Source organism: Amblyomma maculatum, chromosome 1 (genome assembly GCF_055883805.1).
Source record: "Amblyomma maculatum isolate TAMU_Amacu chromosome 1, ASM5588380v1, whole genome shotgun sequence".
Lineage (NCBI taxonomy): Eukaryota > Metazoa > Arthropoda > Arachnida > Ixodida > Ixodidae > Amblyomma > Amblyomma maculatum.
In genome coordinates, this window is record NC_139344.1 from 55,699,091 (window position 1) to 55,713,828 (window position 14,738).

The 14,738-nt window shown below is 47.2% G+C and overlaps 1 protein-coding gene across 2 annotated transcripts in view; it reads left to right on the forward strand.

The window, feature by feature from the left end:
- Window positions 1-14,738, forward strand: part of LOC146202407 (inhibitor of nuclear factor kappa-B kinase subunit alpha-like) — a 101,317-nt gene that overhangs the window by 49,299 nt on the left and 37,280 nt on the right. For both annotated transcript variants that reach the window (XR_014703698.1, XM_084588157.1), the window contains exons 8-9: window positions 6,599-6,793; window positions 8,342-8,571. Coding sequence is in view for 1 of the 2 variants with exons in the window: in XM_084588157.1 (XP_084444283.1) it covers window positions 6,599-6,793; window positions 8,342-8,571 (425 nt within the window). In the remaining variant the exon portion in view is untranslated. The remainder of the gene's footprint in view (window positions 1-6,598; window positions 6,794-8,341; window positions 8,572-14,738) is intronic.

The window sequence follows — 14,738 nt, forward strand, 5'->3', positions numbered from 1 at the left end:
AAAAATAAACTAACAAGGCAGAAGTAAGATCATCTTTTTTTGTAGGGTAAGCAAAGAAACACTTTTAGTACTCCCTGCACAGTTATGTTACAATGGCTCACTGAGCCAGGCCTTGAGACTACCCGACTTAATCATAAAAGCGAAGTGACTAACATATCCTTACATATACACTGATGCTCTGGTTGAACATGTCTGAGCTGCTACAGATAATTGACTTTGGAAATGCAATAATATGAATACATTTCTCATGACATGCTGCAGATGTTGTGAAAAGAAAAGTTAATTTCCTGCTCTGAGCAGCACTATTCTTCGGACACCTGCTTTGATAGAGGGATCTTATGAATGAATTTGGCTCTTTTTCGTCTAGGCGTTCTCTCAGCGCAGGAAGTTCATTGCTATTGACGGCACCTGTCTTGAGTATTTGAAGGCAATAGTCCAATCTGCCAAAACCGTAAAGTACAATCGCATAAAAACAGAGAGTGTGATGTGTTGTCAGATAGGCCACCAAACAACTAAGAGGACGTTCTATTGCTAAATGACTCGCTTTTATGGCTCATTCGCTAAGATGTTCTACTTTGAGCGTACCACGAATTTGTGGGACGGATACTTGGCCGCAGTTGCCACACTTTCATTAATATGAGGGGATACGACTATGTAGTTAATTTTCTATTTGAACGTCCAGAATCCCGGAATATTGAGAACGAGCCTTTTGCTTACCTTTTCACTCGTAAACTGCAGCTTATTGGAGTGCCGTCAAATCTGTTTTACAACATTAGTCATGTGAGGTATTTCTCCGTGGTAAAACAGCCTTACCTTACTACATCCTAATCAGGAAATCTCGTGTTCACTAGAACGCCAATGAGAAACACTGTACTTAGAAGGGCCAGGAAATGGGCGCTGCTGAGAAAGTACGCAAAACCGGTTTCAAGTGCTACGCGAATGCGAAAAAAGCAACACACACACACAAAAAAAAACAAAAATATTTGCTACTCGAGAAGAAATGTGCGCGGGACCTATTAACACTCCAAACAGCAATCTGTGTGCCTTGAAACGAAAAAAAAAAAAAAACTGCTTTCATGCTCGTTTTCATTAGTTGAAAATTTCTTTTTTTCCTTGTTGCCATTTTATATGAAGCTGATAGGAGCTTTTATGACCACGTTCTTTGAATGAGTTCTGCAAGGAAAGTTTTTATTAGGTGAGAAGAGCATGCCACAAACAAAACTAAGCATATTTTAAGGGTATCAGCGCAGAGCTCCCAGCTCATTTTCATTGCCTAACAATCGAAGAGATCAAAAAGGACAAGAAGTTCATGGGAATAGCAATTGTTCGTGTGTCCTCTTTGCTCTTTCTGTTAGAGATCAAGGTAGAGTTAAACCTCTGTGTAACGAACCGTCATGTAGCGAATTCCTCAATATTACGAAGTTTTTCAATTCCTCGATGCCACTCTAATCGAAGTGCATGTATTTGAAAACTCCATGTAACAAACATGTCGCGGTAGTTGACCTTGATATAACGAACTCGCGGTGCCGACTGTATATTAGCTAGTGCCGAGTCACTGGAAATTTGGCACAGCCGGAAGTTTTAGGACGATAAAACATGAACTGAAGTGAGAGGAACGCCTACTACAGCAACGAGCAACTGCAGTTGATCCAGTGCTTCGTGTTTCAGCGCCAATGCCGCATCTCCTTGGCAGACGCAGCAGACTACGCTGCTTTTGCTGTCGGAACATGGCACTGCAATAGTTCATGTTTAAAAGTGGCAGAAAATAACAAAAAATAGACGCGGGGCGAGCAGCGTGTGTCCATCAACTGCCGCGCGGTTATTCGTGGGCTCCCGCGCGTTGGTAGCGGGAACAGCGGAGAGCACTGCCGACGCGAGGCAGAGTCTGTTTCCTGAGACAACGGTGGTGGGCGAGCATGCGCATTGGCGGCGGCTGCGACGCCAACGCGTGTGCCCTCTCCCAGACTGATTTCTCCTTTACCTCCTTTCCCCGCTCCCTCGTAGATGCGTCACGCGAGTTGCAGAGGAGGTGGAGGCTGCCGCCGTAGTCGCGCCGCGCTATCAGTGCAAGTGTGAAACTTCGAATAATTCTGATTTACTGTAAACACTTTCAAGGTGGCTTTCCTTACATCAATTCTTTATCTAGTTTTCGCTTTATGTTGTCCTTTTGGGTCATCACGCGAAAACTGCATGTAACGAAAACCGGGATGTGATGAAAAATCGTGGCCATTTTACAATTTCGTTATAACCAAGTTTAACCCTTTTGCTGTCACGGACGTATAGGCACGTTTTCGTGCTTCCCCCCCCCCCCACAGTGTCACCGATGTACCGGTACGTTCTCTATCATGCATTCAAAACTTCGCACCTGAGCGAAAAGCTAGCACGCTTGGACAGGCTGCGCCATCTGTCAAAACTTTCTACAAATTCATATTTTCGGTTCGCGTTGTGTTGGTACATACATTCTGAAGAGTATGGAGCGACCGCGCCCGCCGCCTTCTTTACTGGGGGGCGCAGTCGCTCCTCGTGCTCTACTCTATCGCGCTAAGGGATCATGCGGCACGTGTGTTTTGCAGCGCGTGCATCTAGTTACGGGTCAAGGGTTCTGCCATCTGCCGCAGTTTTGCAGGTTTTTATTTTTATTCTGTTGGCATGTCTGCTACGATGCGTCACGTTCTGGCTCGCGCCGTTGCCTCTCCAATAGGTCGACACATGACTCGATCGCTGCTTTCGTTCTTTCTTGCCGCACCCTTGCTTTGCGGCTAGCAGCAGCAAAGGAGGTTGTTTTAGCCTCTTTCCAACATCCTCTCTCATCTTGATTTCACAACATGCCATTTATCTCCGTTGTGCGGGCCACCGAAAGTGCGCTCTCCGTGCACGCGGTTACTTTCGGATGGCTGACCGCGCGGGACCTTCGCCTGCGGACTGGATCGATGGCTCTTTTGATTATAAACACAAGTCGAGCTCGGATTCGATCTCTCAAGAACTATTGAGCAGTTTTTTTTCTTATACTATCTTCATTTATCTAATTTATAATCAGGCTGATAATGATGATGATGTTAATTAACAACATGTGCAGAACATTGAAATGTGCATATTCCGTTGACTATGTTATTTGTATAGCAACCATAATCAAAAATAAATCACCATGCTCGTTCCCTGATATGCTCATTTCCTGAAACCAAGCCGACACTGGGGGTACATCACGGCCAGAAACGCTCGACAGTGAAAGGGTTAGCTGCACTCTATAACTATACCAGCGAAAGTAGCTGTGCAAACAGTGTTTCCGTCCATCACTGAAGAGCATAACACAGCTCGACCAAGGATAGTGCCTGCCTTTTCCTTTTTTCCATGCTGGGCTTTTCTTGTACACAGACTGGATTTTGCTAGCGTTGTAAATTAGGCTGTAGGGTTCCTCCGATTTCCAACTGTCAATAAAATGACTACAGATGTAGAGTGCGGCTTGAGCTCCGAACTCTCATGCCGTAACTCCTGGGGAACATTGCACAAAGCATCCGGTTGCAACAGCAAGACATTAAAAACATTCGCACTTTCCACAACCACACATTAACTCTTTCGCTACCACGGGAAAAAGGGCAGTTTTTACTAGGTAGAAGGAAATATTTTTTGGCGACTAGACACTAATGCCTTATTTACATTGCTTGGTATCAAAATGTAGCTAAAAGAATGTTCTATTCAATAACATAAACATTACAAATATATTTATTAGACAAATTAGTAAGCATAATGTTTATAATTTAAAAATTTGTACAGTGGGGACATCATTCTTATTGAAAAAAAAGAGCAAAACTTTAAATATACCAAGCGTGGAAAAATTTGAAGGTATACATTCTGTAGCTAATTTTGTCATAAAAAGATGACATAATTTTCAGAGGGTATTGCCGAAAACTGTTCTTTCACCAAAAAAAAAAAAAAAGTTAGTGCCACCAACTTCGACTTCCTGGTTTCATTTAGGAAAAAACTGCATGCGCTTCACAGCTGCTGGCAAGGAATGATGTCTGTATGACGTTGTGACCTTGAAAACAAATAATATAGCTGAGCATATGTTCAGCCGCTCATAACTATTTATTAGTAGTCGAAATATGCGCTGCACATAGAGCGACATACCTGCTGGATGTTCCGGCTCGACTTAGATGCATCCTTCTCATGGGTGCTTAAATCTGATGTGTCCACATCTTCTTCTGGCTCACCACTGCTGTCTACATCCGCAAAATCAGCTCCTGAAGCGCTCGATTGATGAGAAACGCGATCTCTTCTAGAAGCATCCGCACGCGATGACGACGCTATGCTCGAAGTGCTCGCTGGGCAATCCGAAACGTCGCCGGGAGAAGCACCGAAAAGCAAAAAAACCAACAAAACATGTCGGATCACGCCGTTTGTTTCCCACTTTCTAACCTAGATGGCGCTAGGTGCCTGCAAACCGCTCGCACGCTCGAGAATTTGAACCGTGGTTGATCAGATTGATCGATTTGAATAGGCGCGGTAGCGAAAGAGTTAATTATATGTGTGGATACGTGCATCTGTGTTTTAAACAACTGGACCCAGGTCACTCGCCGCTCATGCTCTGTGGAAACTCGTAGAAATGAATCGATTTAAAATTATCTGACGAGTTCGCATAGCTGCCAGTACAGCCAACTACATGATACCTTTGGCCGCAGACTTTGTCTCACCGGACATATTTGCAGAATTAGCCCAACTTTCTGCTCTCCGAGGACATATCCACGCACAAAATCACCTAAACACTAGGAGTACCGAAGCAATTTCCACACAAGCCAACAACAAACTGTGCACTCCAATGTGTAGGGGTATGCAAATTTTGTAAGATTGAATAGTTTTTGAATAGCATTTACAGTTCGATTTGCACTTAACTTTTGCTATTCGAACCAAAGTAATTGCAAATTCTTGCAGTTTGTTTGACTAGCTTTTTGCAGGACTATGCGAAAGGTAAGGGCAATCTGGTCCAATGAGGATGGCATGCGCTACATGACTGTGCTCCTGTAGCTTACTGTATATAGCACGCAAAGGTAAGAGCACAATCATGTAGTGCACGTCATCCTGATTGGCCCAGATCGACCTTACCTTTTGCAGTGCTGCAAACTACTTGTGAAACAGGGCATAACCGGTGGCGAAAAAAATTTTGCCATTCTTGAGTGGTGGCAGCTTTCACTTGTCACGTGATTCAGATTTAGCGGGTTGTCTTTAGACGCCGGAGAAAAGGACTGCACGAGAGGTATCTCGGTAGAAAAAAAATCTGATTGTTTGCTTCTAACCCCCTCAAATACTTTACATTATGATGCACTTGGGCTAAAGGGAATATTAAAAATTTTGCACAGTTAATCTTAGTTAATTACCTAATTAAATGGAGTATAAGAAATATTCATAGTGCCATGTGACTTGTTTTTATATATATCCTTGGTTCAAGCTGCATGAAACACCTGTATACTGGACCGACACTGATCTTCCACATACAGCACATGCGTCATCTCCATTGTTAAACTTCTTTTTGTAGCTGCGTGTTCTAAGGCACCCTGATCTATCTTCAAAAAGTAGGGCACTGCCTCTTGAGTTATCAGAGAAATCTTCCTTCCTGATCTGCATTTTCCACTTTCGGTATAATTCCACACTGTTTTTTTCCATCGAATTTATCCAATTTTTACCTTCTGTGTTTTTCACCTGTTGCTTAATGCTCCTTATTTCTTGTGACGGTACTGATGTCATCGAATGACAGTAACAGCTGGTGGTAACAGAAATTTTACTTTCAGAATGGTTTTCTGAATTCACAGTGCACCTATGAGATCATTCCTTGGTTAAAACTGAAGTATATTTGAGAACACAGTATATTCAAGTATGGAATACAAAGCTAATGTATTTTTAAAATGTCACAATATCTTCATGCCAGAGTTACCTCGATAAGGTTGAGAGAGGTACCGGAGGTAGCGTAGTTCACGTGGATGGATGCAAGGAAAACATCTAAACTCATCTTCTCACTTAACAGTGCGCCCCTGAAGTAGCTAATCATTAACCTTTGGTGAGCACTCTTAAAGAGAGGTTGGAAAAGTGTGCATTGTCATTTTGAAGCTGTTATCATTTTAGAACATCGAGATAAATATGCGTTTGATGCTGAGAGACAACAAAATTAACCATACCTGCCACAGTGTGAAGGAACACAGTTAACTCGGCTTCTCTAACTTGCATTAGGTTCTAATGTAGCCTAAAATGCTGCTGCATGCACTATATTTGCTCGCTAATGCAATCATTTGATATAGACAGCATATGTAGTGTGGAAGATAGTTGTCAAATGGCATGATAAACAAACTGTGCACAGTGGCATATGATGTGCTGACGATACTCCTGGCCTCCTGGCCACCTCTAGTGACCTCAGGCACCCCCCTATGTTTGTAAATGCTGTTTGGGTGTGCAGAATTTATGCTCTGAGAAAGGTGTTTTTTGCATGTTGGTGCTGTTGTATGTTTTCATTATGTCTTATTACATTATATTCATTCTTTAAAGATCTGCATAGCACAGAGCAGGTAAGCTTTGAATGTTGGTTCTGATCTTACTGTTATTGCACCTTTTTCAGACGGTGCATGTCTTCAGCCTTAAGAGTATGGTAGTTGAGTCGGCTGCATTTGAAGATGAGGCCTGGGCCATGGACTACCTGCCAAAAACCTCTGAAAGCGTCACTGAAGTGCTAAATACCCACAAGTTGCTGCTCACTGAAAGTGGAAGAGTTGCTGACATGCATTATATAAAAGATAACTATGCACGGTTACAGGTACGTGAAATCCTTTTGTCTTGCCCCCACACTTCATGATCATACGGGTGCTCACCTGGATTTAGTGTGAGGAGCAGTGCTTATGAGAAATGAAGCTGCCATACCTCACAGTGTCTGCTGATTTTATGATTGTTTCACTCATGTCTCCACTCCAAGGTTAGCCATGTATCTGTCTGCAGAGAGGTGACACGCTAGTTTTCTCACCCTAAACCTAACGAATGGAGGGTCATGGTGCTGACACTGCTGGATGGATGAGCATCTTTGTGAGGGTGTAATAAATATCCCACCACCGCCAGATAACTGAGTAATGCAAATCAGCCAATTTTTGTGTATCCTACAGATTATCGCTTCTGGTAACATTCTTGGGGAACTGCATGTCAATGCTAAGATTAAAAAAAAAAAAGAAGATACAATCTAGCCTGGTGCATTTGAATCAGCATTGACCTGCTTATTTTATTCATATGATACCACATTATACAGGTTTTCAGGATGATGCCTTGACTATAAACTGACAATTGAACTGAATGCATTTTATCACTCTTTTGAAGTTATGTAATATATATACCTATGCTGCATTTACAAAATGTGCGGCTCTAAAGTTGCGCAGTGAATTTGTTAAGGCTGCTTGTTTGTTTCTGATGCTTCTTGTTTATATCATTAGCGCAGTGTTAGTGTTTTGGGGGAATCCCCCAAAGTGGAATAGATTTATAATTTTGGAGTAATCGGCCACCCAAGTAGAGCCATATGTTGTAAGAAAAGATGTTGAAGAGTCTGAAGGTTCATTTGGCAGTTTATCTTGAATTATGCATGCTGATTGTTTGAACCAAAGCTGATCAACCCTGTACTTGCTTTTAAATCGGCGCATATAAGGATGTAGACAAGGGAGTAGTGGTGCCCTGCCACAGTGGCACAGTGGTCAGGGCGCTCGACTGTTGATCTCGAGGATGTCGGTTAGACCCCCGCCACGGCAACCATGTCTCGATGTAGGCGAAACACAAGGTGCCTGTGTACTGTGCCATGTTAGTGCCCATTAAAGAACCCCAGGTGGTTCAAATTTCTGGAACACTTAGTTATTGTGTCCTCCACGGCTGATGTCACAATGGGATGGTAAACCTCATAAACTGGACGTAAAGCAGAGGAATAGTGACTCTGTGCTTTTACAGCACCTAAGTTACATTATTAAGGCTGCTGTCTAATTTTGGCGGTTCAGTTTTCAACCCTGCTTAAGCTGGCTTTCCCCAGCATGTCTTTTTGCCAATATTGAGGGAAGTTATCAGTAGTCCAAAAAAGGAATAGGACAAGGGGATGACGACAGTTCCAGCTGGGCTGGCAATCGAATAAATCATGCTTACATGCGGGAAATCTCATATAATCCTAACAAAGCAGCTTTTATACAGTTTTAATCGACATTTGGGTGCAAAAAACTTCATGTTTGAAACTCTCGATATTTACTCACCTCAAAACTTTATTTATCTGTGAAGACCACTGGGGTACCAAGTCGTACTGAGCTCCTTCCTCTGCATTTTGGGTGGGACTTCTGGCATGCAGGAACCTGGAGACGTGATGCTCTACCTCATGGATGCTTCGGATGAGTCTGGTGAGGAGCGGCAGCAGTCAGCATGGCTGAAACAGCTTCATGGTTGCACCATGCGTCTGTCAGACAACCGCATCTACTTGAAAAGCCAAGAGATCAGGCGGGAATGGGCTGTAGCAGTCTATACGGCGTGCCAGTCGGTACGCACATTCCAGAATGTTCCACGTGCCTTCCACAGTTTTCAGTGAGCATTTTCACCTCCTTTTTGCAGAGTTTCTTCCAGGCATTAGAAAGAGGGTGGTACGTTGTGGCTATCTATAGACCACATGGCTGTGTGAGAAGCCACAGAGAGAAAACGCAGTCAGTCCCGAATATATATTGAACTCTAAGAGGACTGCGAAAGAGTTTGATGCATGAATAATTGTATATATAAAACATGGCAGTGAATAAAGTTAGCTGCGACCTAGAAGTAAAAGCATGGTGCACCAATGCTTCCAGTGACGTGCTGACCGTGTCACTCGCTGGGCGTCACTAGGCCTAGCTGCTTCACAGCGAAGCCGTCGTGGAGGATCCTTCGTAACTAACCATTGCCTGGAACAAGAGGCCTATACATGTTACTAGCACACTACAAGCAGAACAGTCTATAATTACAATTGTTTTGCAAAGATCATTGAATGACCAGAGTTGTATCGAACGCTGGCTTCACTGTATGGCAGAAATGTCGCATCGAAACTGGCACCCCCAGATTGAAGGCTGTTTTGTCAGTCATATGCCACGTTGCTTACGTCATTCAGTTTTATGACATCCCTACATAGCCATAGCAGCCAGTAGGTGCCCAAGGCCGCACCGACACTGCTCTACACTTAAACAGTAATTGCAGGAGCGCTATTAGGAGAAGTGGCACTACCCGTAACTTTCCACCTGCAACTATCCCAGAGCAGTCGCACCATAGCACTGGCGATGGAAACAAGGCAAGTTACGGCGGTTTCAGGCGATGCGATTGGCCACACCTAGGGTGGGGTCAAAAATAAATCCCCTCAACTGTAAACTTATCTGCATAAATGCTTTCCCCATGCATCTGCCTTCTGATTTTAACCCGGTAGCTTCAAAGGCACTATTCTCCAGAAAATGTGGCATCGGCATTGTCAATATCGGCGTTATGAGCGAAAAACCAAAGGGCATGCCTCTGGGAGGTGGCAGCCAATATGGTTAGGCACTGATCATAAGGTTGTGCTACGTCACATGACCATGAGACCTGGCCGATTTGGCAGGAGCTCTAACTTGGGCTTCTCATTTGAAATGGGAGGGTGAAAAGAGTCGAACCTTCCAGGACCCTTGCATTCGAGGCAGTCATGCTATCCCTAGGCAGCACAGGAAGTTTGTATGGCTTGGTTAAGTGGGGCTTTATGTCTGTGTTGGATGGTCTTTTACACAATACGGCAGCTTACGATTGTATGCTAAAGAGCACGATGGAAGAAAGAGAGGTGCTCCGACGGCCCAAAATTAAGAAATCTTTCATGCAGCCCGAGTCGAATTATAACCCAGAAAATACCTCCAACCAAAAAAAAAATTGTTTCAAGCAGGCGAACGCCCCTATGTGTCAAAATCAAGTGCCCGTCCTAAGCGCGCCCATAGAGACGCCAGTAAAATGAGTGACGAGACAGGCCTCCAGTACCGGTGCTGCCTCTGGTGGCCGCTTCATTCGTAAAAGTCACACTAAGCGGCCGCTCCTCGTGGCGCCGTCGGAGCACCTCTCTTTCTTCCACCGTGCCAAAGAGTATTTCTACGATAAAGGTGGTGTAAGGTGTTTATTGGAGCCCAAGACCGTATGCAACGTCCGCAAACCAAAGCGACGGGGGTAGCGTTCGAACCAACAGCTTGCCAACAGTGCAGTGCCAACAAGGCTCCGGCTCCACTTCGTCTACCTCTTCGGGTTGGTGCGCGAGCTGATGGCGATCGGGATTACTACAATACCCCCCGGCGGAAAAGGAGCCATCCTGGCGACTTATGGTGAGGAAAGGGTAGGGGGATCATAATACGGCTTGAGGCGGTCGACATGTACAGTTTCTCGGCCGCGGCGGCGATGGTCTGGAGATGGGTTCAAGGGCTCTACTACGTAATTGACGGGAGAAGATTGTTCGAGAATGCGGAAAGGTCCATGATAGCGCGATAGGAGTTTGGATGAGAGGCCGGGTGCTGAGGAAGGCACCCAGAGCCCAAATGAGGGCACCTGAGGGATATGAAGGCGCTGCATTTGTAGGGTCCCGGTTATGCTTTTGTTGAGCCTGGTTCTCCGTTGTGAAGGAGCGCGCCAATTGTCGGCATTCTTCGGCAAATGTGTGCGCTTCAGACAGTAGAGTGGTCTCTGAAGCGTCGGGGTGGTAGGGCAGGATAGTATCCATGGTGGACGTGGGTTCACGACCATATAAAAGAAAGAAGGGGGAGAACCCAGTCGTAGTCTGCGTAGCCGTATTGTAGGCGTACGTTACGAAAGGCAGCACTTGGTCCCAATTAGAGTGAGCGCTATCAACGTACATGGCTAGCATGTCACTAAGAGTGCGATTAAATCACTCAGTCATGCCGTTCGTTTGGGGGTGATACGCTGTGGTGCTCCGGTGAATGATCTGGCACTGTTTGAGGAGGGCTTCAACAGTGTCGGAAAGAAATGCACGTCCGCGGTCACTGATCAATTCTTTCTCAATTCTTTCGGTGCTCCGTGATGAAGAACGAGGCGATGCAGAATGAACGAAGCAACATCCCGTGCGGTGGCAGACTGCAAGGCCGATGTTTCCACGTAACGGGTTAGGTGGTCAACGGCTACGATGACTCAGCGGTTGTTAGCCGAAGTGGTCGGAAGCGGGCCATACAGATCGATACCGACACGGTCAAAAGGGCGGCTGGGGCAAGGCAATGGCTGCAACGGAGCGGCTGGCTGAGGGGGTGGATTCTTGCGACGTTGGCAGGCGGTACAGGATCGGATGTATTGACAAATGAAGCGGTACATACCGCGCCAGTAATATCTCATACGCAGTTGAGAATAGGTTTTCATGACACCTGCATGGCCGCATTGGGGATCGGCGTGGAAAGAGGCGCAGATTTCAGCACGGAGATGTCGCGGAATCACGAGAAGCCACTTTCGCCCTGTAGGATGGTAATTGCGGCGGTATAAAAGTCCATCACGAGTGGCGAAGTGGTGGGCCTGACGACGAAGTGCACGTGACGGAGACAGCTCTGCGGGCGTAGACAGGAATGTTAAGAGGGAGGATATCCATGGATCCTTTTGCTGCTCAGATTTCATGTTAGTAATGTTGAGCGGCGACATATCGTAGGCACAAACGAAGCCAGCCGTCGAGTCGTTAGGGAGCGGTGAACGGGAAAGGGCATCAGTGTCGGTGTGCTTGTGTCCAGATCGATAGATGACGTGGATATCGTACTCCTGAAGACGTAACGCCCAGCGGGCGAGGCGGCCGGAGGGGTCTCTGAGGGAGGATAGCCAACAGAGCGCGTGGTGGCCGGTAACAACGTAGAATGGGCGACCGTAAATATAAGGACGAAACTTGGTAATGGCCCATATGATGGCCAGACACTCCTTTTCGGTCACAGAATAGTTCGATTCCGCTTTCGTGAGGGTACGACTAGCGTACGCGACAACATACTCGGAATATCCAGGTTTCCGTTGAGCAAGAACAGCGCCTAGACCTACGCCGCTTGCATCAGTGTATTTCGGTCGAGCAGGCAGGGTCAAAATGGCGGAGTATAGGGGGAGAGACCAGTAGACGGCGTAGTGTACTGAACGCAGCATCACAGGCTGGTGACCAAGAGGAGAGGTTCGGGCCTCCGGCGAGAAGTTGCGTTAAAGGGGCGATGATACTGGCGAAGGTGCGGATAAAACGGCGGAAATACGAACATAGACCGACAAAACTGTGAAGTTCTTTCAAGGTTGTGGGCTTGGGGAAGTCTGCGACGGCACAAAGTTGGGTAGGATTCGGTAGAACGCCATCCTTGGATATGACATGACCAAGTATTGTGAGCTTGGTAGCGGCAAAGTGACATTTCTTCAAGTTGAGCTGTAGGCCGGCTTCAGTAAGGCACGTAAGGACACGCTGAAGGCGCAGAAGGTGGGAAGGGAAATCTTTCGAGAAAACGACAATGTCATCTAGATAACAAAGACACATTTCCCATTTGAGCCCACTGAGAATGTTATCCATCATTCTCTCGAAGGTGGCGGGGGCGTTGCACAGTCCGAATGGCATTATATTGAATTCATACAAGCCATCGGGAGTGATGAAGGCTGTTTTCGGGCGGTCAGTGGAAGCCATCGGTACTTGCCAATAGCCAGAGCGCAAATCTAGCGACGAAAAGAACTCCGCTCCTTGCAAACAATCTAGCGCGTCGTCAATTCGTGGTAGTGGGTAAACATCTTTGCGGGTTATCTTATTCAAACGCCGGTAGTCCACACAGAAGCGGATCGTGCCATCTTTCTTCGTCACCAGCACTACGGGGGAGGCCCAAGGGCTATGAGGTGGTCGTATGATGCCCTGTTGAAGCATATCGGCGACATTGTCACGAATGACGCGGCGCTCAGTGGGCGACACGCGATATGGTCGCTGCCGCAGGGGAGCATGAGGACCAGTGTCGATTGCATGAGAAACGGTCAAGGCGCGGCCCAAGGAAGGCTGGGACACGTCAAAAGATGCACTGAAGTGCTGAAGGAGGGCGACTATTTGACCCCGTTGGGCAGACGGAAGGTCGGTCGCGATAGCTTGATGAAGGGCTTCGACAGGAAGCTCATCACTCGTAGCAGCACAAGACGTCAGGGCAGCGACGTGAGGAAAAACTTCAGGTTTGGAGAACATGTAAGTGCGATCAGGGTCCAGCTCTTCAATGCAGCCAAGGCACTCCCCGCGAAGAACAACCGTCGAGCAGGGAAAAGGGTTGGAAGCATAGATGACACAGCTGTCATCAGAAATCGTTAGAACGGCGAAAGGAAGAAGGAGGCGGTTATGGTGGGCGGAGGCGAGTTTGGGCGTAAAGAGAACAGGACTAGGGAGGGCAGATGTCGAAATAAGGGGAACGAGAACAGAAGAAAAGGGAGGAATGTCGGTGTGTGCAGCTACAAGGAGTTTAGCAGGGCGCACAGACGGGTCACACAGGGAAACATTACATACAGGGGAAAGCTCAACTTCAGCACGGGCACAATCACAGCACTGTGAGTCGACAGAAAGTCGTAGCCGAGGATGATGTCGTGGGAGCAGGCGTAAAGCACCACCATCTCGACGAGACACGTAATGTCTTTGATGCAAACTCGTACTGTGCACGCTGCCACAGGGGTGATGCGCTTTGAACTGGCCTACGAAGCGAAAAGGCAGAAAGCGGCGTCGTGACGTTGCGAATTTTGCGGCGAAGGGCATCACTAATTACGGAAATGGCAGCAACTGTATCCACCAGCGCAAGAACGGGAAAACCTTCTACGAACACTTCAATGACGTTGGCGGGAGAAGGCGGAGGACTTAACGAGTTCGTCAAACGCGCAGTTCTTGCCTCCGGAACTGCGGCATTTAGTTTTCCCCTTGCGTAGGGCCCTGTCGCCGGAGCATCGGCGAAATGGAACGTCGGCGAGGCGAAGGCGAACGGCGTGTCGAGTACTGAGCCCGAGGTGGAGACGATCCAGAAGAGACGTTGCTCAAGGGCGGCTCGGGATCGTAGTGGTACTGACGGACTGTGTTCTCAGGATGAAGCGGGCGCTGACGGCAAAGGCGAGCGACGTGACCCGGGAGCCCGCAAGCATAGCAAATTGGCCGATTGTCGGCGGTTCGCCATGGGTTCGTAATGCGGCGTCGTGGTCGAGGGATCGAAGACTGAGGGGCCATGAAACGAGGTGAAGCATAAAATGTAGGGCCATTCTGGTAAGACGATGTAGGAAGCGGACCGCGCGTTCCAGCGGTTACTTGAGCGTAAGTGAGCGGGGCTTGCACAGGAGTGATGGGAACACTAGAAGGCAGCGCTTGGCGACTTTCTCCTCGATAACTTGGCGGATAGCCGGCGATATGGATGGCGCGTTGGCCGGCGCTAATTGCGAAGTGCAGACGGTCGGCTGAACTGGATGGAGGAGGGACAGCTGGCATGCAACTTCTTCGCGGATGGTCTTGGATATTCTGCATAAATTGAGACTGTTCCGCCGCCGACGTAGCCAGTGCCAAGCCAGCAATGCCGGCAGGTGCGGCAGCCCGCCGCGTAGACGCGCGTTGCTTTCGTAGCTCGTCAAACCTCTGGTACAGGGTTATAATGTCGGATACGGAAGTAGGGTCCCTGGCCGACATCATATAGTACGCGTCATCAGTGAGACCTTTTAGAACGTGTGACTCGTTCGGGCTCGGGCATGGACGGATTGACTAGCTTGCAGAGGTCAAC